This window comes from Petromyzon marinus, chromosome 9 (genome assembly GCF_048934315.1).
Source record: "Petromyzon marinus isolate PM22_M1 ecotype Great Lakes invasive population chromosome 9, UKy_Petmar_22M1.pri1.0, whole genome shotgun sequence".
In the NCBI taxonomy this organism is placed as follows: domain Eukaryota; kingdom Metazoa; phylum Chordata; class Hyperoartia; order Petromyzontiformes; family Petromyzontidae; genus Petromyzon; species Petromyzon marinus.
Genome location: NC_133675.1, coordinates 12,849,678 through 12,875,798, shown reverse-complemented (window position 1 = coordinate 12,875,798; position 26,121 = coordinate 12,849,678). Strand labels below are relative to the sequence as shown.

The 26,121-nt window shown below is 44.1% G+C and overlaps 2 protein-coding genes across 6 annotated transcripts; both read right to left on the bottom strand.

The window, feature by feature from the left end:
* Nucleotides 1-1,530: 1,530 nt before the first annotated feature.
* Nucleotides 1,531-10,326, bottom strand: LOC116940494 (zinc finger and BTB domain-containing protein 39-like). Of its 4 annotated transcripts, none has more exons than XM_032950392.2 (2): nt 9,994-10,326; nt 1,531-7,119 (listed from the first exon to the last, which is right to left on the bottom strand). In XM_032950392.2, exon 2 carries the CDS (start codon nt 7,097-7,099, stop codon nt 5,273-5,275), a length of 1,827 nt encoding a protein of 608 aa, XP_032806283.1. In that variant the 5' UTR covers nt 7,100-7,119; nt 9,994-10,326; the 3' UTR covers nt 1,531-5,272. The 4 variants fall into 4 exon arrangements, with proteins under 4 accessions (XP_032806283.1, XP_032806281.1, XP_032806284.1 ...); XM_032950390.2 differs by having other exon boundaries at nt 10,115-10,326; XM_032950393.2 differs by having other exon boundaries at nt 10,148-10,326.
* Nucleotides 10,327-11,817: 1,491 nt separating this feature from the next.
* Nucleotides 11,818-21,909, bottom strand: LYAR (Ly1 antibody reactive). 2 transcript variants are annotated; one of them, XM_032950395.2, is made up of 9 exons: nt 21,651-21,909; nt 18,617-18,756; nt 17,930-18,044; nt 16,954-17,061; nt 16,501-16,581; nt 14,749-15,196; nt 13,138-13,212; nt 12,897-12,985; nt 11,818-12,746 (listed from the first exon to the last, which is right to left on the bottom strand). In XM_032950395.2, the coding sequence occupies exons 2-9, from the start codon at nt 18,736-18,738 to the stop codon at nt 12,606-12,608; spliced, it is 1,179 nt and encodes a 392-aa protein (XP_032806286.1). In that variant the 5' UTR covers nt 18,739-18,756; nt 21,651-21,909; the 3' UTR covers nt 11,818-12,605. The 2 variants fall into 2 exon arrangements, with proteins under 2 accessions (XP_032806286.1, XP_032806285.1); XM_032950394.2 differs by having other exon boundaries at nt 18,617-18,747; nt 21,651-21,907.
* Between the last annotated feature and the right edge of the window lie 4,212 nt (nt 21,910-26,121).

The window sequence follows — 26,121 nt, the reverse complement described above, 5'->3', positions numbered from 1 at the left end:
TGGACTGGACCAACTGCAGAATCCTTTAAATGTCATGCTATTGGTCCATTAAACTCTAATGTTACAATGCAGACAAAAAATAATTCCATGACATCAGCCAGTCAGTCAAGCATTGACTGAGAATTCAATGCGAGGCCTTATGAAAAAAATACACGCAACGCAAAGCTAAATGTCATGTGCCAATCAGTCTGCAACCGGCAGGCAGATGTCTGTAACAATGGAAGCCAATTACTGCTTGACACACAGAGCTAAACAAACTGGATATCTAGCATTGGCTTTTCTATCCTGTGTTGCTAAACTGAAAGTATACAATTTATCTATTAACCATTGTGGAAAGGTGGTATTTTGTTCATATAAATATACAGTTGAGAGCTCAAGCATTATTGTAATTATTTTGATGTATTTCGATTCTGTTAGTCATAATCAAATGTCTTCCCAACATTCATGTTCCAAACATATTCCTGCCTGCAATGTCTTAGGTACCTGCAAATGCCACATTATAAATAACATTTGGATACTGGCATGTGTGGTTAATGAATTCAGAGTGACATATCTCACAAGTGTACTATATTATACTATGTCACACAATTTTTGTTCCTGGGTAGTGTTATTTTCTAATTGCTTATGCCTCAAAAGTATAGAAAATGGCAATTATCCCCCACAAACTTTGCTTTTGTGACCAGGACTTAACGTGAAGGAATTACACAAATGCACACGTTTTCGCATTGAAAATAGGTACATTTCAAAATATCACTGTCCTGCGCAAAGTGTGGGGAATAGCCATTTTCTGTACTTTTGCGGCATAAGCAATTGAAAAATAACACCTACTACCCAGGAACAAAAAAAAAGTTTTTGTTACACAGCGAATTATTATTGTATAGGCCATTTGTATAGGCTATTTGAAGCGAAAGAGGAAAATGTGAGGAATACAGATGGCTACATTGTCTCATGACACACTGCATATAAACACAACAGGGATTGATTTAGGAAAAACACATTTTACAAATGTTGAAGTAAAAAAAGACCAAGAATACTAAAAAATATATCAGCCATGGTCAATCCATGGCCAGATTAAGGCCTCCCTCCCAAAGTCACCACCACCTCCCGCGATGATCTGCAAACCAGCTTTATTTCACACTAATTCCTCGATGGACATCCTCAGACATTTATTTTCCTTGGCTGCCACTCCATTATTCTTGAGCATCATCCCTTCTATCGACGTGTCCTGGCATTTGTGAACCACGTCATATCAGTTATACATACCGATTAAAAACTCTTCTTTTAAGCTTCACCAATAAAACAATTACAAAAACAATTTTGATTTGATGCTTTCGTGACCGCAGGAATCCATACTTTTGTTCTTTTGGTAAAATCACCTGATGACGGACGCTTGTGTTGCAACCGAAACGTCGTGTTTTATTATTTTTTCTACCTACGTGACTTTACCGAAAGAACCAGAGAATATAATTACGAAAACAATTCTGCTGTAACCGCAGCAGACTCCACTAGATAAATCAGATGCAAACAAAAGACTGTTTTAATATATTTATTGAAGTTTTTTCATATGTTCATTTATCTACTTGAGGTTGTTATTTTTAAAAGTATGGTCTGGTGCGTTAAAAATAACCAAAACAAAGTTTTTACTATTCACAACTAAAAATGAAGTTACACACTGAAAATATTTCCATTATCAACATAACATTTTCAGATATATCAGCCTCCTACTGGTCACAAGCCCCCACCTTGCCTTTATCCTTAGAGTATGCAATGACATGTCATAATTGTTAACAGATTAAAAGGCGATTAATGCAAACTTGCACATTTATCATCCTTCGAACAGAACGTGCCTAAAAAAGACGCAATAATATTTTATCTCTGACAAAAGTGTTTAGTGGTTTAAAAGTCGTTCACCCAAGCGTTTCTATTTATTTATATCCTTTCAATAATAGCTTGGGTGAGCTTACAAGGAAGGTGGGCACTGAACTCTGCAATTATTTATTTAACAAGGCTAATATACACCATATATGAAACATTCTCTCATGTCAACGTTTTAAGCAAACGAGCACACTGCAAGTTTTCGTCGGCATGACAGATATCATCAGTATGCTTGGGCTGTCACACAGAGCCCTCTGCTGGGGCCGTTTCGTTGCAACACGTCCCAGTGGTAGAACATCCACTTGCCGCTAGAGCAGAGGGCAACCCCTTAGCTTCTGCAATGAAGACACTGAGCGCTGTCTGCCGAGATGGGCCAATTGCGTGGATTAAAGGACATCTGTTGCGCTGCAATAGTTTTGAGTCTCAATTTCAAGAACCGTGTTAGCACATTTGTATCGCTACATATATGTGCATGTATATATGCATGCAACACAGCCATTACTTGCATTGGAAAACTGGGGGTAGGATATAGGTGTATAAGACATATGCTACCCAATCAGTCACAAGGGAATAAATAAGCCATGGAAAGTGCCAGTCCATTTGTGAAGACTTCATCCATCCATCCCAAAAGAGCCTCAGTTTTATGCACTTGTAATGACTTATGCATTCATAAATGCATTTCTTAAAATACGAGCTACCTTCACTTCCTGTTTAACCACTGCACACCAAAGGTACATTTCACCCTACGCATTTGAGTAAAAATCCAATGCTCTCAAATGTTACACTGTTAGTTCATGTTGCAGTCAAAGAAAAGAAAGTTTTAATGAAAAAAAAGCTGTAAAAGTGGATGGTTTAGCGAATGGAATACCATACGAAATTTTCGTAGAACAAAAAGGTAAATATAACTGGCAAGTATAGAGCACAATTGGCAGAATATCAATTGTTGAAACCGGGACCATTACCAAAGGATGTGAGATTCAACATAATTATAGGAGTGTTACAAAAATCGCCTACATATACATTTTTTACACGTTTGTTACAAAATAATTAACAAGACTTCAATTCGAAACGTGACAATGCAAACTTTAACCCAATCGTCATCACCTAAGCCCAGATTTGTTAAAAGCTTGTTGCAGAATTATTTTGCCATAGAATTATATAACCATGTTTTGAATATAAAACATAACAGAAATTGTGCACCATTTTTTTTACATTGGACGAATACTCAAAAAATGTCCATGTTATATAGTAAGTTAATGAAGATGAAGTAAATGTTCCCTGGTTGGAATATACAAGATAACAGCTTTAAGGAGTTGCTCAGCTGCGTAAGTTATTGAAATTACAAACACCTTTTTTTGGTTGTTTTCAGCAGTTGCAAAACTTTTTCAAGTTGCAAAAGGGGTCAGGGTACAGAGGCTGCCCGTAGCAAACATGCAGTCCATGTCAATTCACACCAAACAGTGCCCATTGAGAAATGGAGAAAAACCAGTGAACCACTTTTCATCAACGACAGCAAGACAGGACGACAAAACCATCCAACAGTGTTCGGTAAGTGGCCCTTCAAGGGTATAGAGCACAAAGGAAATAAACAAAGCAACACGTCTTTCGTTTTAGTGAAAACTGACGGGGTTCTGTGAAAAGTGTTCATCGAACGTCAGCGCATTTGTCAACACGCCTTTTATGTAGAAACGACAAAAAGTTTTACTTGTGTTGCTAGTTCCGTTACATCTGATAACATACATGTACAGCCCTTTTTCCCAATATACTGCTGAAGGAGGGCCTCCCTATATCCGTCAATGTCATGGAGGATATTTTACCAGAATCCCACTGTACTGGTCGGTGTGGGTTAATGAAGGCAAGGGATTATAGACTCGGGAGCATAGCAGTACAGCACAGCATTGGCTGTTGTTGCACAACCCTCTGCTGCTTGCTATGTCGCCCCAGTCAATAACCCATTGTGCATGTGGCCACCCATCAAAGAATCAGGGATGATTAGCTTCCCAGATTTGTGGAATTTCCGAGAGATTTGGCCATAGGCCTTTAAGAAAACTGTATTTATTAACTGGTGACATGATTCACCAACACTAACCACGAGGTACTTGCAAATGGGAAAACCACGAAGGATATATAGCCAAAAATAACATCACACTTCGGAAAAAAACAAAGCATACGGAGGACATTTTCATGGAGGACATTATTCACAGCACACATGATCTGAAAGCCACCAGTTGATAATGGAGTGACTTCCAAAAATGTATTTCTGCAGAATTAGAACTAAAGACTCCCAGAGGTTACAGGCGCAGGAAGCTCTGCTGAGCAGGGATTTTGCCTAATAGTTTAGTCCACTGTATCTGTACCCCTGTAATCATCTTGCAAGACACCAATTATTTTTAAACGAGAGGCAACCAAAAAATAATAATTTACCACGTCTGAATAATAATTTTTACCATGCAGAAACCATGGCAAAAGGGACATGTATTCGGGAGGTTCGTCGTAACAGCTTCAAGGCTCCTCGCCGATGAGCATTAGTTTGCGACCAAAAGCCCAGGGAGCCCATTAGACCCAAGTTGAAATAACCAACAGTCAGTGACGACATCTGCCCAATGACATATGGACCATTGTGGACAGTTGCAATCCAGACCTACCGATATGGGGACCAAGAGTTTTTTTTTCAGGTTAATAGCCCAGTATACCCTTGAGACCTGATCATTACATTTCGTGAATACACCAAAAAAGGAATAAAGAAATATACGAATGCAACGTGTAAAAAAGTCCCTATGTGAAAGTCCAATGTTATTATAAAGGTAGACAATGCTGTGTTTTTTTAAAAATAATCCTGCAACACCAGCAAAGCACAAATACAGCATATTACAAACATGCACAAGCTCTCAAATGTTGACACGTGTCTATAGTTTGGCACAATTGTCAGAATGTTTCAGCTGTACAATCCTTACTTTTCAACGCGATGGATTTTATGTAAAGGTTTATACGCACAACATAATTTAATTGATGAACGTGGAATTATTGGAATGCAGAATGTTAAAAATAATAAATAAAAAGGATTGGGAAAAAAAGGGACAAAGGGAAAATATAACTTATTTATGCAGTTATCATAGACATGGGCTGTATGTGAATTGGTCCATTGACGAGGTGTCTGCAAATGTAATATGCAACAGCGTTTGTAACGCACGCAATACATACGCTGCACAAAAGCACTTATGCGAGATTAAGAGTTCAAAAATGTCAAAATATGAAAACGATACCTATAAGCATCATCAAAATAATTAACAGCTTATTTTATTTAATGAACATTTCAAAAAAATAAAAAAAATTACACGCATAAGAAACACTAAGACACACGAAACCCTCCGTTGGTTTGTGCCACGTAAACACGCATTTACGTCTGGAAACTATTTTCGCCTTCCACCGGCGCAGTCGACTGGAATGATCCTGACTGCAGGTAAAAGTGCACGGCCTCCGACACCTGGGGGTTTCCAGCAAACGAGCCGGATTCCGGCCCCGGCGCGTCCGGCGTAGACACCGCCTCCTGCACCATGCACATGCGCCGCTGGTGCTGCTGTAGCAGGCTCTGGAAAGGGAAGCCCTTGCCACACACGCTGCACTCATGGATGAACACGCCGATGTGCAGCAGCGTGTGCTTCACGAGGTTTCCGCTCGACGTCGTCTGCAGGCCGCACACCTTGCACACCAGCTTCTCCATGTCCACGTGCAGCCGCGCGTGCCTCCGCACCACCGCCATCTTCTTGGGCACGGCCATGCCGCACACCTGGCACGGCATGGAGCCGTAACCATCGTCCGAGGTGTCCGCCATCCCGTCGGACGTCTGCTGCGGGGGCTGCGGAGGCTGCCGGCGCTGCCAGGCGTTCTGCCGACCGGCGTACGATTTACGCATCTTGCAGTTCTTGTAGTGCAGGCTGAGCCGCGCGGGAGAAAGCAGCTTCTTACCGCAGTCATTGCAGGAGAGGACCGTGATGCCGGCGTGGGACAGGATATGCTCCACGGCCCTGTTGAAGAGGCTGAACTTGCGCCTGCACACCCTGCACTCGAGAGTCTCGCGATCGACATGCATCGTTGCATGCTCACGCAGGGAGGACATGTTCTCCTCCAGGGTCTCCCCGCAGATCTGGCACTGCACGTACCCGTACGCCTTTGGAGAGTCAACAACTGATCCTTCCTCAGGCGTTTCGTTTTGCAAGCCCGAGGCCGTCATTAACGCCGTTGGCATGTACTTTCCTTCCACTCCGATAACGTTATAATCTTGCTCATTCTGCAAAATCTCAATCTTGTCTTCTTTCACGTGCATTCCTTGGCTACCAACAATGTCGGCAGTGTCGTAGGAACACATATTACTCTCGTCATCCATCTCTTGTTTAACCTCTATCATGGGGAGGGGCAGCTGTCCATTTTCGTCCTCCGTGGACCCGCGCGGGATTCCGTCAATTCTGACCTGATCTCCGGAGCTCCCATTGTGAAATCCGATAATGGACTGCTGCTCAGAGTTTCTCCTACACCTACCCTGGCTGTCATCGGAACCACTCGAATATCTCGGACCCAGGGTGGGAAAGATGTCCTTCTCATTTCCGCAGCCCTCCATGGCCGACTCGTGACCTGCATATCGCTCCTGGAGACATTGCGTATTGTTAACACGCTCAGTTTTTATCTCACAGCTCGCCCGCGCTTTCCTGTCTTTGAGGTTTGCACTCTCGGTTCTCTTTTTCAGCTGAACCAGCTCCCTGACGTCTGCAGTGTATTGCTCCCGTTGCACATCATCATCGAAGGAGGCGCTGGTACCATTTGCGATCTCATCCACATCGTCGAGCGTTTCCAGGATGGGCTGGATGATCAGCTCGAGCGACTCGAGGCCTAGGTTCTGCGCCGCACTATAGAGTTCGCGCACGTCGCCCCGGCCGACCAACACGTCCCCGCGGTACAGGAAGTCCAGGACCTTCTCAAAGGCCACCACCCCCACAAAGTCCAACACAAATGGACCCAGGCTGCTACAGGGCGCATTGAAGAGAACGGTCCGGAAGTATCTGCAGGTGCTGCTCAGCACGGCCTTGTGGGCCAGGTAGCGCCGGCTCTGCACTTCCACGACGACGTCGCAGAAGGAGCCCGTCTGACGGAGCTCGCACAGCTCTCCCAGCAGCTCGGGCATCATTTGGACGTTCTTCAGGCGAAACCCATCCTCCACCGCCTCCGCCATGGTAGACTCCCCTCTGTCAACTAAAGGGGGGGGGGGGGAATGTGTGTTGGAATTAGTTTGAGCAGGCAAAACAAGCATTTCCTTAAGTTTATTAAAAAATTAATGTAAAGTTTGGCAAGCCACAAAATGACGTCCTCCTTGGCATTTGCACACGGGCTAATGATGGCCACAGCAATAAAGCTGCTAGGTGCTGATAACATTAACTTGCAGGTATTAATTCATATCGCACACAAAAAAAAACCTCAATAATCTTACCTATATTTCTGAGTTTTTTTCAATGTTACATCGTAAAAGAAACCACTGTGTTAAAGTATGTCAATCAATAATGTTTAGCATGCCAAAATGAAAATTAAAGCACAATATCTAGTTTGCTCATGTGTGTGTGTTTTCAAAAGTCCACTCATTTATCACTGGTTCACATAAATTGTCAGCCTGAATTCATATTTGAATAAGATGTGCATTGCATTCAGCTGTTTAACAACCAATGTCAGCTGCGTTAAAACCACTAGGGTATAAAGAGCTGTTACTGGAGATAAGGGTCTGTGTGATATGCACACCATAGTAACTTTTTCAGACTAATTTTATACTCAATGCTTTACATTTTCCCCTATTTTTTTTAACAATATGCAAATGAATTGTGTAATTGCAGTACTCACTATTGTTATTCTTAAAAAAATGTCCTTTTGGTTGCAACAAGCGATTGAGCTGGTCACGCAGGTAACATCGCTATCAATGATGAAGTGCAAATTTTGCCAATACCTCCAGGACCAATGAAAACAGGAACACATTGTAATACACATCTATACCGTTAACTTAATTCACTTTAAAAACATCATTGAAACTAATTTGTATTATGAACGAAGTTCAGGAGAGACAGTCTAGGTACACAGCTACAAGTGATGTTTTATTAGCTGGGTCTTCCTTCAACGGAAATCACTAATTTCATTTCATGAAAGATTGGCGCAATTATCGAAACTGAGTTATTAGTTTCCATCAGACAACTTCAAGCTCCATCAGTTGGACAGTCCATCTTTAAATAAATCAATCGTCCAATAACAGACGATTATCGTCAAAATGTACATACTGCATGTTCATTCAGATGAAAAGATTGACCGACAACGATTCGAGTATATTATGTCGGATAACCATCACGAGACGAATGCTAAAATACCATCCACCAAAGGATTTATAATGAATTGTGGAGTATCAGAACTCACTTTTTACTTCTTATAAGCTGCACTGTATCCTCTTAAGGGGGCAAAGGCTGACAGCCTTTTAACAATACTTATACAGTATGCGATGTTTGCTGGCAAGTACGTCCAGTCAAAAGTGATTGAGCTGCAAGGTGAATAGGACCTTCCTCGCGTTACTCGCGACTTTTGTGTTTAGTATTTTTCTCTATTCGTGTTTCTGAACAATGGGAATTCCACCCACCACCACTCCCCCCCCAAATGCTGTCCGTGCTTTTATTTTATTTTTTTCTTCAGTTGGTTAGGGTAAAACAAAGCATTTGGAAACAAAAGGGCCATCGAGCGGGTACGTAGCGGCCGGCAACGTAACGGCTGGGTGGCCTGAAAAGCAAAGCAGCAGATGGGGGGGGTGTGTGTGGAAGGAGAGCAGAGACAGAAGACAGAACTTGGCCCACACATACGGCTAAACTACGCTTCCAGCTTTAGGGCGTCTCGTGAAAATACCGTCGACTACAAAGCCTAGGGAGCGGCGCGCAATACACCGGGCAACACCGCGAATTCGCCCCCTTTACTTAATGTGCTTGCAACACACCTGGCAGCGGGGGCATCGTTTTGCCAGGGCTAGCTCAGCGGTGTGACACTGTAAATACACCATGCACTCGGACAACAAAGGAAGGCTTTTTAACCGCACCTCAACCCACGCTACGAGACAGAAGCGGCGTACATATAACCACTCCACGTATATACCGCTCCACCGTACATTCACCCCCCCCTCCTCCTCCTGCAGTATCACAGTACAGTATCGAGCCGCGTTATATACGTGGGGCCGATTGCACGTACGGTTGGGTTAAACAACTTCTGCCCACGCTACTCTGCGTGCAACGATTACATCGTGCCGATTAAAGGAAATAAATGGCAATTACAATGGAAGTAACATTCCGACTAAATGGCATTATCGAGAGAGATAACACAGACACGACGGTGCAAAAAGGTGCGAGCAAACAAGAATGGGCCTCTCGATTATTTAAGCCCAAATTGTGTGCCGATGAGACCGAGGTGGAGGCCCGAATCCAGGCCGGAGTTTTCTTGCGCGATCAAATGCCCGTCGGGGACAGATCATTGCTTGGAAAAAGCCAACGAAGAAGCTCTCCGGACCCCCAAAAAAAACCCGTAACGTCACGGTCGGAAGACGGCAGAGCGGGGTGCCGCGTGTCTAGACTCTACGTGCAGCGCCTTTACTGCGTGGGGACCGCTACCCCTCGCGGCCACGCGGCCTCACACAGCCACTGGGACTCGCCAGGCTCGATCCCAGGCGCCACCGGCGGCGTCAGGGAGGCGTTCAACCCTCCTCGTCCTCGACGGCGAGACGACAAGTGCGGGACAGGACGACAAGCGTGACGGCCGGCACACGGGAGCCGCAAGCCACGCGTCTGATATCCCCCCTCCATCCCACCTCACCAACCAACCACCACGCATCCGGCACGGCGCCTCCATTGAGCGGGGCGTGTGGGAGACGAGGCCACTGGGACATTCACACTCATTGTCTCACGCCAGCCCCGGCAGGCGGCATTTTCTCATTGTACTGTACCGCCCACCGTCTCACGAATTCTCCCGCAGGTTTAAACCGCGTCGCGATCGTTACTGATCGCGGGCCCGCCACACAAAACCCCACTCGGGCCCTGGTGGCGGCAATAATGGGCCCACCTTAGCGTGTGTGTGTGTGGGGCGAGGGTGGGGGGCCTTCAGCAACAAAAGCGTCCGTCGCCACCGAGGGGCCCACGAATTGATTGTCTTTTCGCCCTCCAAGGAAGCGCGAACGACTCACGCCGAGCAGAGCGGGTGGCAGAGGGAGGCGGACCGCTTCGTGTTGATAAGACGACGACGAGGAGGCCGAGAAGGCTGCGGCGGAGACGGGTGGGGGGAGAGCGAGCGAAGGGCGAGGAGGATCTCTCACGAGAAGCCCGCCGCCTGCCTGCCGCCTCGCTCAGCCAGCCTCCCGCTTTGCCCCTTGACCCCCACCCCTCCTCCCCCGCCGCGTGACGTCACTGCCTGCCGACGTCACCGCCCGCCCGTTTCCTGCGCGTGACGTCATTGCTGGGCCAACGTCACCGCCCTCCCCCCGCGCGACGTTTCCTTTCGCTTGACGTCACGGCGGGTGCCCATGTGGGAGGAGAGCGAGGCGGCGGAATCGCCCCGCCTTGTAAGCCACGAGGCCCCGCCCAACTCACGGCGAGCCACGCCTCATCCACGCCCCCGACTTCTCTCCAACGGGAGACGGCCAATCGGCGCGCGCCCCGCGAGGGGGATGGCCGTTATCGCCGTGGTAAGACGAACGCTGATTGGCTGAGGCGAGTTTAAATAGTGTGGGGAAGGGGGGGGTCCCAGAGTAAAGCAATTTTGTTCTCCTGCCTCGGCAGCTCTCCCGTTATATTTTTTTTCACCTGATGACGATTGCTTGTGTTGCGATCGAAACGTCGTGATAATTTTATTATTTTTCTATCTGCGTGGCTTTACCGAAAGACCAAGAGAATATGAATTCCTGCAGTCACGAAAGCTTTAAGTCAAGATTTGATGTGGCGCCCTTACACAGAGGCTACATAACGTTTAGTCTTACCGATGTATGTGAACTATAGTTCCAGTTTAGCACGTAGGCTTTCGCGACCAATATCATCCATAATACAGGTTTTTTTGGCTTTGATCGCGTAAACAACACGAATTGGCATGTTCCGTTTACGTGACAAACGTTACTAATTGGCTGTGGTATTGGTGGGGAAAAGCATTCGTGTTAGACAACTAGAATAAAAAATGAAATGCACGCATAGGGCATCCATAATACAAGGCTTAATTATACACTTACGTACGTTATTCCCAAATAACTTTCTCGTCGTGTACCCCTTAGCAGACCTATAAACTGTCCACGTACCCCTAACCGGCATTACGTTGTACACACAATAGTCTATAATTTGCATGTTTGGACAATCGGGCAAGGTGGATGGCAGGGCGGATTCCAAGTTGCAAGTTCCAAGCCCCGGGCAGCATATTCATGTTATGCTGCTGTAAGCCCTCTTTCAGCAGTCAGAAATATCAGAATGAATCCGATATAACTTTTCAGTACCACCCGTATAGACACGTGGCGGTTGCCCCCTCCAAACACAATCCAGGTCTTAATTTTTGCCTTTGGCTGCCGAGATTGGGGATTCGTTAATAGGCGTGAGAAATATATTTGAATATAGAATAAAAATATAAAGAGTGTATTCACGGACTTGAAATGGACGCGAGGTAATTTGGAGGGACCGGCATACACGCTCAGGAAAAAAAATATTTTCATTTATCAGTTTAACACGTAGGCTTTCGCGACCAATATTATTTTCATTTATATTTCTTCTATTTTCATTTATATTTCTTCTGAGTACAGTATATGCTGCTTACTGCCTTAACTTACCTTATTTGCCATTTAAGTCAAGGGGAACTAAATTAAACATGCATTGAATGCACAAAACTGGACGAAACAAGTGAAGATATTTGCAGTTTGTGGTTAGCATATCCGTTTTTATTGACGAGCCTTAAAATATCCATTCCAAACCATTATCAGTTTGTACAATAGCCGTATAAAAATGGAATTCTGCATCATGTTTTTGATATAAGACAACATAATACATGTAACGCTACTACAGGTAAAAAGGTCACCCACGCAATTTCATCCAAAATTTAAATGTACAGCATTTACAAGTACAGCATGTAACCAGGTTTGATTTGGTACACAGCACTCTTAAAAAATGCAAGGGTCGTGTTTCAATACAGGTGCCAAAATCTCAACCACCGACTCGTCATCTGTTCCCAACGTTTTTCACAAGAACAGCTTGTTCATATTCTTGGTTCTTTCGGTAAAGTCGCGTAGAAGGGAAATAATAAAATAATACAAATAAACAATAGAATTCTCATCTGATGACGATTGCTTGTGTTGCAATCGAAATGCAGTGAGAATTTTATTGTTTTACTTCATTATTGCCCTTCTACGTAACTTTACCGAAAGAACCAAGAATATGAATCCCTGCAGTCACGAAAGCTTTAAATCGAAACAGCTTGTTCCTTAGAATTCCAACAAGGCGTAATCCTAGAAGCTTTTGAAATGTGTTGCAGTGCATCAATAAAAAGTGTACAACATAACCACTTATAATCACGATGACATTAGACCCAGGTATATCAAAACATATCGCAACATAAAAAAAAACAAATTGAATTTCCTTCTCTGCTCTGATACAAAGCAGTTCAATTACCGATTCTGCAAAGAGTTCCTGGCTGGACGATTCCTTGTTCTAGTCGACAAGCCGAACGACCTTGTCCTTGAGAACTCTGAACTTTGGATTACTTTGAATCTTCTTATTGAACAAGGCCAAGAGTTCCTCTTCAGTGTGTGGCTTCCCACCGACGTCCATAGCCAAATACTGGCCCAATACCTGTGGGTTAACATAACAAAATTGATGACCAAACGAAGCGTCATGGATGCTTTTTAGAGTGGGTGACCGGGAAGATCGAGAACAATCCTGTTGACTTATAAAAAATATCCTTAGTCGTGATGGCCACTCTTTATGCATGTAAAACATTACCTTCTTCCTCAGCTTTTTAACCGACATCTCCTTGTTCTCAGCCACACGCAGTACAGCCGTGATTGTTCCTTTCCAGTTAAATTTACTTGCTGAGAAATGCAGAAAGATAAAAAAATGCACATTTCACAAGTGTGGCAGGCATCTGACAAGTTATGTATATGTATACATAAAATTGCAGGTATAATCCAAAATACCTGCACATTGTTCTAAATCAGCTTAGCACAAATCAGGGCTCTCATACCTTTCTGTGGGCCATTTTCGCATTCGTCTTTCTTAGTCTCATCAGCTATCTTACTCTTCTTCTTTTCTTGCTCATCTGAGAAACACAAGATTGTTCAAATTAAAACCACCCAATAATATTTCAATGGGGGGGCTTGAGGTGTTGGCTAAGTGGTAAGTGCACTTGAGTTTGATTCCCAACCATGGCCAAAATTGGTGGCGAGTGATTTCTGAAATATCTTGAACATTTCTGGACTCACAACCGTTCATCAATTCACATTGAGCTGCACGGTGAAATATGGTCAAATAATCCCCATGACTGAGAGGCATGGGGAGGCCTTTATCAAGCACTGGATTTTTAAAAAGGATTATACTGGTAGGAAACGTAGTGGACTGGAAGCCCAACCGGGATTAATTCACAGGAGGCAGGGGATTAATTGTGTATGTCTGTGGATGTCTGTCCACGTGGGAGGGGTGGCGCTGGGTGGAGAGGGGAGGGTAGGGAGGGGCTGGGTGGGGAGGGGCTGGGTGGGGGGTGGGAGGGGTGGGGCTGGTACTGGTAGGAAATGTAGTGGACTGGAAGCCCAAACGGGATTAATTCACAGGAGGCATTCACAGGAGGCAGGGGATTAATTGTGTATGTCTGTGGATGTCTGTCCACATGTATCCGGACACCCGGATATATATAAAACGGAAGTGACGTCATGGGTTCAACCAACAGAACGTCTAACCACAGGGGGGTTTCTACACAGTTGGAATATTCCAAATCAAATATAACCAGTCCGTCAACAAATGTATGACGGATGTACATCAAATGTATATACAGAAATAATACTGGTAGGAAACGTAGTGAACTGGAAGCCCAACCGGGATTAATGCACAGGAGGCAGGGAAAATTCACAGGAGGCAGGGGATTAATTGTGTATGTCTGTGGATATCTGTCCACGTGTATCCGCACCCGGATAAAATGGGAGGGGTGGGGCTGGGTGGAGAGGGGAGGGTGGGGAGGGGCTGGGTGGGGAGGGTGGGGCTGGGTGGGGGGTGGGGAGGGTGGGGCTGGGTGGGGGGTGGGAGGGGTGGGAGGGGAGGGGCTGGTCACCCTGTGGTGCCCTTATAAAACTCAACGTTTAACCTACTCAGGCCGGCTTGTGCCCGCCCTCACAGTCAGGCATATTTGTGGAATACACCACGCCACCGTTGACCCTGGCCATTGACCGAGCAACCCAACGTTCCTACCAGCTCCCTCCGCAGGAATGTTTTTTAATTTGATCTTAAAATACATTACTACACAAAAGGGAAAAATAAATAGCAATATCCAGTACACTGGAAGATGATCAGTGCTGAACTAAAATGTAAAATGACATTATGCAAAAAAATCCAAAAGTACTATTCCTTTAAAAAAGGCCTGTATGTGATGCCAATTTTAATTTACTTCAGACACACTAGGACCAGGAGTTTCAATATTCAGGTGAACTATGAAAGTGAAATGTCCATTTTTGATACATTTTGCTAGCAGATGCTTTTTTTACCTGAAAAATACAAGCCATCAATATTGTCAGCTGGAGGTGTAGTAGTTATCGTAAAACTATGTGTATATGTTCACAGTTGTGCCGTTTTGATGACCACCCCTCACCTCCATTGCGTTTGACCTTTTTAGCTTTGCTCGGCTCTTCGCTATTCTCCTTCTCACGAGTCACCTGCTCGGCCTCCTCCCCCTTCCGCTTGCGTTTCTTTTTCCCTCCGGTCTCTCCATTCTTCTGCACCTCCCCATTGCCCTCCTCCGCCGCCTCACCCTCTTCTTCAGTCGCCTGTCCTTTCTTGTTTTTATTTTTCCTCTTCTTGCTCTCTTCATTTTGCTCCGAGTCATCGGTGTTCTGAGCCCTCTTATCCTTTTTCTCGACTCTGTTTTTCTTTTGACGCTCCTCCTTCCTCTCTTGTTTACTCTTTTTCCGTTCCACGGGTTCCTGCTTTGTGTTTTCATCATCCAGCAAAGTCTCCCCATTCGTGGGCACCACATTGCTTTGTGGAGTCTCCTCATTCTCCACCTTGTCCTGCTGCTGGTGGTTGGGGTTACCTTGGTTCTGGACGGAAATAAAACCCAATATGCCACTGTGAATAAAGTTAAATATTGTAAAATATTATTTTGTTCTTCATCACAGCTGTCACAACAAAACAAAAGGTAAAACCATGTCCTTGACGAAGGGATGAGTGATGTGAAGTTGGCGGCTACCTACATAGTGTATCTACATTAATTAAACTTGATTACATTACTGTTGGTCTTGTTTGATCAGTTTGTATTGTTTACAAGCCTATCATTTTGTACCATCAATTGTATTACCTGCATCAATCTACCTGCACTATGTGTCCTCGTCTGTATTGTTTGTACTGTCTGCACCATTTGATATTGTTTGATCCTGTGCTCGCTCTTGCATATTATGTCTATGCCGTCCTGTCTTGCACATCTTGTGCTTCTGTTTTCCCCGTTTGCAATGTCTGGTTCTTGTTTGCACTCTTCTATTTATACTGTCTGCATCACGAGTCCATAGTAAAAAATAAAAGTTGAAACACTCCTCACCATAACCCTAGCCAGCTACCACCTTCCTTGAGCTCAGAGGCAATCGTTTTATTGGTCCAGTCCCCTCCAGGCACCAGAGCCTTTGGCTCCAACACAGAAACTTTCAAACCTCACGACCAAACTGTTCTCTTACGTGTGATGAATGATCTTTCTATAGACCCTGGATCACTCTCAATTGTAGTTCTCCACGAGCATCCTGATGCTTTTGACACCACAAATAAGAGTCCCTGCAACGGGTTGAGTACTCAAGGATACCCGTGGGCATCCCACAAAATGGGTCGGTTTCGATTAATTCCGAAGACATGCTCAAGTCTTGCAGTTCATCGCAGGTTACTCGCGGTAGCCCGCGAGTGTCCTGTCGAAGCCCCAGTCAGCCAACCTTCACTCAGTGGGGGGTTGCCCATTCTACTCTGCTGTCCATTTAGTCTGGAACCACGTTCCCCCCTGCCATCCATACTCGCTCTTGTTCAATTCCATGCTCAAGACTTTTCTTTTTTCCTCTGCATAAGCCAACTGTTTCTGTACACTGGTTTTAATATGCGGTCTCATGTAGACATTACATAATTCTAAATTACATTGCACTGTACACAGTAAGATAACCGTCATTAAGCTCATACGTTCAATTACCAAACTTTCTGTTCCAACATTTCATACCAAAGCCATATGACGAGACCTGTAAAACAACACGAACTTCAAGCATGTAGTAAAACCACAAATAGTGACATTTGGGATCTTACACAAATGGCATTGCTTGTGATATGCATATGCTTGAGCGTGATGCACAAAGGCGAGGGGAGAAAGCACCCTCACCGCATGTGCCGAGGAGAAGACCTCCCACACCCTGTCCAGCAGCTCCTGCTTGTGAACACGTAGGCTGTTTTTCATCCAGTTCTAAAAACAGACACATTTTCCACAAGCAATGCAAATGCTGCGAGGAGACACAGGGAACAATTGCCACTGACAAATTATAACCTTGCACGCCCCTTGGCTAGTGGATTTAATATTTACATGCATTGATTAAATGACTTATGAGTCGTTCTCCTCACCGTACGTTGGGTATGTACGGTACGAAAGAACTTCCAACATACGTTAATTTGTAATACAAAATATTTTCATGGCATCTGAAACCAAATACATTTGACAATATTCATACAATTCATTACGATAAAAAAGTGTTTAATTTTAACTTCCAAATGAAATATGCTGCTGTAAATACAAACTACTGTATATATTCAAGCAATATTTTTACAAAAACTACAATACCTGGAACTTTGGCTTCTTCCTTGGGACATTGTCATAGCCAACAATTGAGTTCATGATATCACGGACCTGGGGGCTGATGCCTGGGGCATTGATTGCATCTTGTACTTTCTGAAGAAATCAAACACAAATCAAATTATGCAGTGATACTAATGGGACATGAACTAGCTGCAACCAAAGTAATGCATGCAAAAAGAGACATTATTTTCCAACGAGAAACTGCAAAATGAAATGTAATTTTATTTCTTTGCATGTCAGCATGTTTATTCGCATTGTTTTAAATACATACACTTAGGGGTGCTATCTCTTTGATAGCGCTAGATACTGAGTTTGTGAACATGACAACGATGTAATCAGGGCAGTAGAGGCACAAGTTGTTTTCAAGAATAAAATGTAAACATTTCGCCTGAGTTGTTATCTCCTTCCATATAAGGAGTTACAGGATGTAAGCAACATAAATCAGCTCAGTTAATCTGCAGGTTGTGATGTTCTAGTGCAGACACAATGCACGAGGCATGTATTTATACAAAACACAGAGGAGGCACACACCAAATACAGATAACCATCTGCATTGCCACAAATCGAGCCCAGACAACTGAGCTGGCACACCGTGTATACCACGTGATGGTGATACCATGTATGTTCACTACACACAAGACTCGGCGAGACTACAACCAGGCTCACAACACGCACATTAAATCACATTGTGTGTAAGAACTGGATATGTCCGATTAATACAAACCATACGCAAATGAGACGTGCATATTACATCAAGGTTAATGAAGGGAAATAAAATGGTAAAGATGTAACAAAAAAAAATTCGAAGTAGAAAAGGAAGAAAAACTATTTTTGTTTATCGAATTATGCCTCGTAATTGTGAAAATTCATTGAATCGCTGGGAAGGTGAATTATTGTATACCAAGTGAGTACACTGGATCATTAAGAGTCCTCATGAGAGCAGATTACAAGCCACAATAACCTGTAACCACAGCTGCTGCTTGACATCTCCTTTGCTGGCCTTTGCCTCAAATCCCTTGCCACCATACTTCTCGTTCTCGCTGATGCACCGCAGGTGTGTTTTGTAGTCCTGACCCCTGTACAGGCAAACAGATCACAAAACATAAAATCTGATCTCTTCTTATATAGGTATATATAGCACCTTATTCCAAAGCACTATATAAAATGTGCAATAACAAATACAGTACATACAAGCTCAACAGACCTACCATTTGAAGACTGTTGTGGGGCATTCTAGGTACTACATGAATCTGATTCCACATCTCAATACGAGTTGCATCACTAATGCCATGGCTGGACGTATGGAGGTTTAAAAGGCTGAAACTTACACAAGAAGAGCTTCAAAAGACTAAGTGTATGTGGGTATAGTTGTTATTGGTGGAGCTCAAACTATATTTTAATGATTTGATAGGTAGGATTACATTTTTATGAACACGGTGTTTGTTGAAGATGGCATTACATTAACATTCAGATGTTATTAATTCTGAGTATTGTATTTCATTAGAATTTCACTTCATCTTGAATTGTTCCGTGGAACGTGTTTTCTACATGATGTATTTTATTTAAGAACCTTTGCAAATTAAATATCTTTTTGCATAAATGGCTCTGGTTTTCCGGTGAGTGCAATATCTTTCAACCAAATCCTTACCGAAAGTCCATGCCACAATCGATGCAGGACAGGCACTGGCAGTTACGGCATACGTTCAAGTGCTTCTCTACCTGGGCCTTCTTCACAGACTCCCCACACGCATCGCAGGTGAAGAACACCATGGTCTGCTTCTATGGCACCTCAAGGCACAACAGAAAAGCCGGAGACTTAAAAAAATACAGCTCAGCTGAGAATTAGAACAGACTTCCATCGACCACTAGGGGGCAGGCAAACATAAGACAAGAACACCTTTTACACTTCACCTCTTGACAACAAAACGCGAAATTCAATGTTGGACCACAAGTTGAGGCTGGACATCGTTGTTTCTTGCCCTGACGATAGCAATCTGCCGCTTAAACAATGTGTCTGCTATCGACTGTAATGTACTATGGTGGGTGCATATTCACTTGTAATTTAGGCTGATACGGAGCAGGAGAAATAGCAGTCTAGCCAGTTTAACACCAAACATGGTCTGGGCACTAGAGCACACTGCATAACATCCATTGCGGTATTGTACAGTATGTCTATGCTCCCCACTTAACCAAACCACACTGTGTACAAGATAACTTATAAGAGGACATGTTTATCTGAAAGTTAACTTGTGGTGTTTCAAAATTGCCATTTAAGGATGTCAAAATGTTTTAAATGTACAGTTTGTTTAAATGCAGCAGTTTCAGAATTTGGCAAGTGCTCTCGGAAGTTAATAAGTAATATAAAAAAAATTAAACACGCTTTAATGAAATGTACCGTACGAGTAATGTCAGAACTCCACGACTCCAGGAAGTGGCCCCGAAGCTTGCCATAATCGTGGTGAGCGTGGACAATAAGACCCAAGCCGAAACAAAACATATAAAAAATGTTTTTAAATATATATTTTTATTTTTAATTATAGTATTGTCATCAGTATGACATAAGAAAACCAAGCTTTCAGTCGATACCACATTGGGAAGTTGGTAAAATTGAGTTCCAAGATTTGAGGATACAACAGATAGTGAGTTAATAAAAAGCGTGTAAAAATAAGACTTACGCTTTCAGCTGTGCAATTTTTTTCCTTCCCCATTGGCCTCCTCAGTTCTTACTCCCCTTAAGCTATGACGATTGTTTTTAAAGCTGCATGTGATATTTTTGATGTATTGTTTGTTCAACACGGCCATAGACTACATTCACTTGCAATGCATCCAAATTGCAATTTTTTTCAAAATTCACGTTTTGTTTTCCTCCATTCACCTCTTACTTTTCTTGCAAGTTTGGACTATGGTATTTATTGCAATCACATTAAAGCCACTTGCAGTTGGATACATTTTTATTAAAGCGATTTTATATCTTCACATTTTTTTTTAATATTTTCCCAAAACCGAGGCTTTTCCCATTGACCTATATAGTCCAGGCCAGAATCTAAAATTTTTTCGCAAGCTCCCGTCCCTTTACAAAACAATGTACACATATAAAGAATCAACGCGTGACACCACGTCCAATCACTGTACAAAGATGTGCCATGAAATACGGACGTGTGCAACTTGGGATGTGTAATATTGAAGGGGGAATGAAGTAATACTGACGGGAAGGATGGTACACCATGAGGATGAGTGACACGAGGAAATAAAAACCACAGTAAAATGCGTGGGAATCAAAGGCTTTGCACTGCATCTTGTTTATGGTGCCACACTATGTTTTATTGGGTGTTGAATTTATTGCATTTGAGGTTCCATAACGCCCCCTTGGGGTCATGCGTTGCGACGCATTGTGGGAAAACTGATCTGAAAATCACTGCTGAGTTTAATCAACCAGATAAGAACCCAAGACACCAGGCAGCAATAAAATAATATACAATAGTCTTTTTTATTGCTAAAACAGATGACCTTTTAACTCCATCAATAGGAATTTCAGCAGAAACTGCTTGAGCAGGCCAAATCTAGAACAGTTTACTTTCTTAGCCTCACCAGCAGTATGTGATATGCTGGATAAACGTTTACGAGAGACCACATATCCGATCCAAGTAAATGCTACTGGAAAACCATGATCTGAAGGCCCATAAACAGACCCCTGGCCATTACTTTGTACCCCTCGGCCATCGAATTTGCGCCTAACCATTAATCATTGAACAACTGAGCATCGTCTGTTATTTCCTTGACCCTCCTCCACCCCGACATAAAAGCTAGTACTGTAACGTGTTGTCTCGGTCGCTTGTACATTCACTGCCGGATGAGGGCCGAAGGCGTTATTTGATTATACTTCCACCGCACTGCTCTCCATACGAGTTGAAGGCGGAGAGCATTCAAAGCTTTAAAAACTTGACAAGTACCGTACAACGAGGCACGTCTGCTGATCTATATGCTCGTACCTACTGTATACTCCCAATGCATTTCCATGCACTGCCCTCGGCCCAGTGTACCAAAAACACACGGTTCGTTTCGCCATTAAACAAAAAACATTTAGGTTTTTCAGGGTTATACATCTGATTGGGGACAATGTTACCGTAGTTACCACATACTGGTGGTATACTGCATTTGATGAATTCGGCGGTGAATACGCCCATCGTGTTGTGTATCAATGAGAAGCCCTGATTGTGAGCCGGTAAACGGAGACGCAGTCCATGAAAGCGGCGCTAGTGCGATACGGGGCATGTACTTGTAACTCGCCCACACTTGTCAAACTCCCAACCCTGCTGCTGGCCTGCGAGGTAGCCAATGAAATACAAAAAAAAATGTTACGGAGTTTTGAGCGGAATCGCCTCCAGTACAGTACTCTCGTTATTCTTCCACGTATGCGTTGAACTGTCCAAATTATACCGAAGCAGAACTCTCTGAAATATAACGTTCAGAGTCAACGCTCTGCGACGTTTGCCTTGACACGTACACGCCGTTGTGTTCTCTCATCTCTAAGCCCGATTTGCCGGCGCTCGCATTCAATGCCGAGGCCGTGCACGGCGAGGCCACGTGGCGAGCGCTCCCCGCACAGACTCAGCTCCCTCGCCCACCCCAGTGTTCAGGCACAAGCTGAACACTGGGGTGACCATCACCACGTCCCTTGTTACCTGAGTCCAGCACCGAGATCCTCAAAGACTTTGCCTGCTGCTGCTGCTAAGTGCCGGTGGTGGTGGTGTTGGTGGCTCCGTGTCCTCCCACGTGTTATCCCTCTGACCCTTCACCTCTCACCCCGCGAGTCGATTCGACGATTCACGCGCGTAATCGATTCCTTGTAGCGCCGCGTGTTTTATCCAGCACATGAATAACCACAATGAAGGTTTGTTTATTATTTTGTGTTGGGTTAGATTGCGTAAATATAGACGCGTCGTAAAACCCGCCGCCACCCGACACCGCCAATTAGTAAGGGTGTGTTACGTGCAAAAAAAACGTGACGATTAGTTACTAGGGGCCGTCCATAAATGACGTCACGCACCTACGGGGTGCGGGTCAGACATTTGTGACGATGGGGGAGGGGGGGTTTGAGAAATGTGACGTCACATCAAAATGCGCAACTTTAAATAAATATAGACAACACGTGCTACTTAATTAAATATACTTCTTAATAAATGTTTTCTCCTACAACATCAGAGTGCAGCGCCACATTAAATACGCACTACAATGACAATAGTTTAAAGCGATTTGAAATTTGAAGCATGTTTTATTTTGGGGGGGGGGGGCAGAGCTTTGTGACGTCATATTTGAGCGGGGGGGGTGGTTCTGACTTTTTGTAACGCCGTGTGACGATGGGGGGGGGGATCAAAATCGCGTGACGTCATTTATGGACGGCCCCCCAGGTTCAGCACTCCGGTGTGTTGGAGAGTAAACCCACAACAACATTTACAATTCGAGTTACTGGCGCTTCGCCGGTGATTAACAACAACACCACAGAGCTGTCAACCCATACGGTTTAATTTTCGATTTAAAGCTTTCGTGACTGCAAGGATTATTCATCTTCTTTGGTTCTTTCGGTAAAGTCACCACGTAGAATGAGAATAAAATAATAAATTGATCAAATAAAATAACAATAAAATTCTCACGACGTTTCGGCCACAACACAAGCGGCCTTCATCAGGTGAAGGGACGAGACTGTCCTCCAGACTGTTGTGGCCGAAACGTCGTGAGAATTTTATTGTGTTATTTTATTTTATCAATTTATTATTTTATTCTCATTCTACGTGACTTTACCGAAAGAACCATTCGGTTTACTCCGTATTCTTTCACACGGAAATCGAGTTTTCAGGTCCATACGGCCTACAGACGTTTTAATACGGGCAAAAAATATTGAATTGTCCATCCTCGTGATGAAATTTGAGAGTTGCACGGGGTGACCGATAAGGTCTGAATTGGTCTGTTATAAGGTAGGCACTGATAAGGCGTTGACAGGTATGGTTTATATTAACGCGATCTTACCCATAATGTAACCCACAAAAAGTAATTATGGATATTTGTCGCCAAAGTCTTAGTGCTACGACTACGTGTTAATCTTACCCAGCATAGCACCCGCCGGCACGACAGAGTCGTAAGCACAAATAACAACTCAACACGTGCGCCAATAACGCTGTGCGTATGTGCGGCCTTAAAAGGGGAACACATAATAGGTGACGTTTGGGGCCGTCCATAAATGACGTCACGCACCTGGGAGGGGGTCAGACATTTGTGACGATGTGTGACGAGGGGGGGGGGGGGTTTAGAAACGTGACGTCACATCAAAACGCGCAACTTTAAATAAATATAGAATTGTTATAAACACTAATTGTTATAACACTCATACAACATCAGAGTGCAGCGCCACATTAAATACGCACTACAATGACAATAGTTTAAAGCGATTTGAAGCATGTTTTATTTTCAAAATAGAAATATGGTTTTGGGGGGGGGGGCAAAGCCTTGTGACGTCATATTTGAGGGGAGGGGGGTCTTGCTTTTTATGACGCCGTGTGACGAGGGGGGGGGGGTTAAAAATCGCCCCAAATCGCGTGACGTCATTTATGGACGGCGCCCCTTTGGGGTAATGGCCCTTCATAACACATACACGTTCCTTGTCGCAACGTACAGCGGCTGCTTCATTGAAGCCAAGTTGGCCCACGGCTTGAATAACAAATGCGGCGTTTGTTTTAGCCGTGATGGCATTAACACAGCGGAGATACGACGCTAAACTGAAACGCCTCGACAGTTGAGTGAGTCTCTTCAACATTGTCAATGAGCTCTCCATGCCGAGTGTCCGCTCACTCTTGACCCTGCGAGGATGTTGTGTCGTTGCCACATGTTGTTGCTGCGAACGTTCGACTGGTTTCCATGACACATCGACAAACTTGCTGCTTCGCCGTGCATCGCTCACACTCTGTATAAACCAGTGACTACAGCCCTTGGTAAACACGCAGCCCTTCTATGGGACCTTCTTTTGTGCTGGTATCAAGGCGACGAATGCAGACCCCGGTGCCTTGAAATAATGTATATACAGTAGTTGGTGTCTGTTACATCTTAGCACCTCTTTTACTGCCAGAAAGGGCAAAAGCCCTTCAACGCTATCCTTCCTCTAACCTCTTCTCTACGAACGCAATGATGGCTCTTCCATTCCCGAAGCGTTCAATCAGACACGAGGGGGAAATTCATCATCATCAGAAGTTGTTATCAATCCACTGATGGATGAAGGCATTCTCCCCAAAGTCACCGCCATCTCTGACGGTTCTCCGATGACGATGGTGGTAACAATCCACCTAGCACGCTCCATCTTCTGATCGGTAGCCGTTCTCACGGTAGAGTTACTACATTCCTCCTTGGCTGGGAAATGGTCTCTGCATATTTTTCCCTTGTCCCCTGTATGTACAGTATTTTCTGAGTTGACCGCAGCTGAAAAGTTAAATGTCCCCAGTGACCTCTCATAAGTCTAAAGGCATGGACACCCCCGTATTGTTTTACGATTTTCCTGCAAGGCCCTCTTGTCTCCATGGACTCGCATTGGTTAGACCAGGAGCTATATATCCCAACATGTGTTGCACAGAGGACCGCTTCAAGGTCGGTGATGGGGAGAACGCGCACGTGGTTGTAGTGATGGATGGAGAACGTATTCTGGTTGGTGGGATAAGTGATGGTGACGATTTCTGTTTTCTTAAAGTAAAACTAAACGAATTTAATTTTGCCAGTTAAGGCCCGGTGAGCTATAACGCTCTTTTTCAGAAGCGATCTGGCCACAAATGATAGCTCAATTAAGTGGCTTATCGTGTGATGTGGAAATTTATAGCAGCCCAATACTCTAAACGCATGTTGATTCTATTGTATACATACCTGTCAACACATACGGTTTACCCGTATGCTTGTACTGGGAAAATCACTGTAGGATGAACATATTCTTGGTTCTTTCGGTAAAGTCATGTAGAAGGGAAACAACATATTTTTTTATTGTTTTATATTTTTATTATTGTATTGTTTCCCTTCTACGTGACTACCGAAAGCACCAAGAATATGAATCCCTGCAGTCACGAGCAGCTTTAAATCAAAATGTAGGATGAACGTTGAGATTTATCAGGGCACGGGGTGACCAATAATGTCTGAATTGGTCTGTTATAAGGTAGGCACTGATAAGGGGTTGATAGGTATGTGTATACTCGTTGGTTCTTTCGTTAAAGTCACGTAGGTAGAAATAACCAAAGAGTATGGATTCCTGCAGTCACGAAAGCGTCAAATCAAGGTGTGTGTGTGCGTATATGTGGAGGGTGAAAACGGGAGGACCCGGATAAAATTTCACACGACCACGGAGAGGACTGCAAACTACAAATATACAGCAGGCGTCAGGGTCGGGATCGATCCTCCGTCTTCGTGCATATCAGGCAAGTGGGTAACATCTCGCTACCGTAGCGATATTTTTGCGTATGGCAGCAATACGTTCAGGAGCGACATTCCAATGCCGAGGCCTGCTAGCCACGGGAGAGTCCGCGTAGTTTTGCCATTAGCGTTGAAGGATCGCCGACAACAGTGGCTGGTAACCATGTGATGGTCCATAGTTTGGGTTGCATAAGCACGGTCGTACTTCAGCCTATTGTTTGATTCGATTTCTGATTTCAGGAGGAGCAATTATTTTTTGGAGTCTCCAATCAGGCGATTATTCTGGACATCCGCATTGTTCCACTGTTCTTCAGTATTCTTCCGGATCTGGGTGATAATTGTTCAGATTCAGGTAAAATGTAGACATTAAAAACGTTCTTCTTTAGACATTAATTGGCATGTTTAACATTATCAAGTAACAATTTACGACATCTCTCCAACGCGCTCTCACGGTGGTGCTACTGGACAGAGCACGTGGTGGTGGTGGGTGGTGTAGCTACAGGATACACAGCCCGAGCACGTGGTGCTGACGTTGTTATTGATGGATTGCCTGAGTGTTGTTGGCGGGTATTTGGTACATGCCAGAGGGCACAGCATCAGAATATTTAGACTGGAGGAATTCGATGAGCTGCAAAGCTCATTTCACAGATGTCCAGTAGTTTTTCACAAATGTCCGGTAGATAGACAGATGCCAAGTAGATTCACAGAGCACGTGAT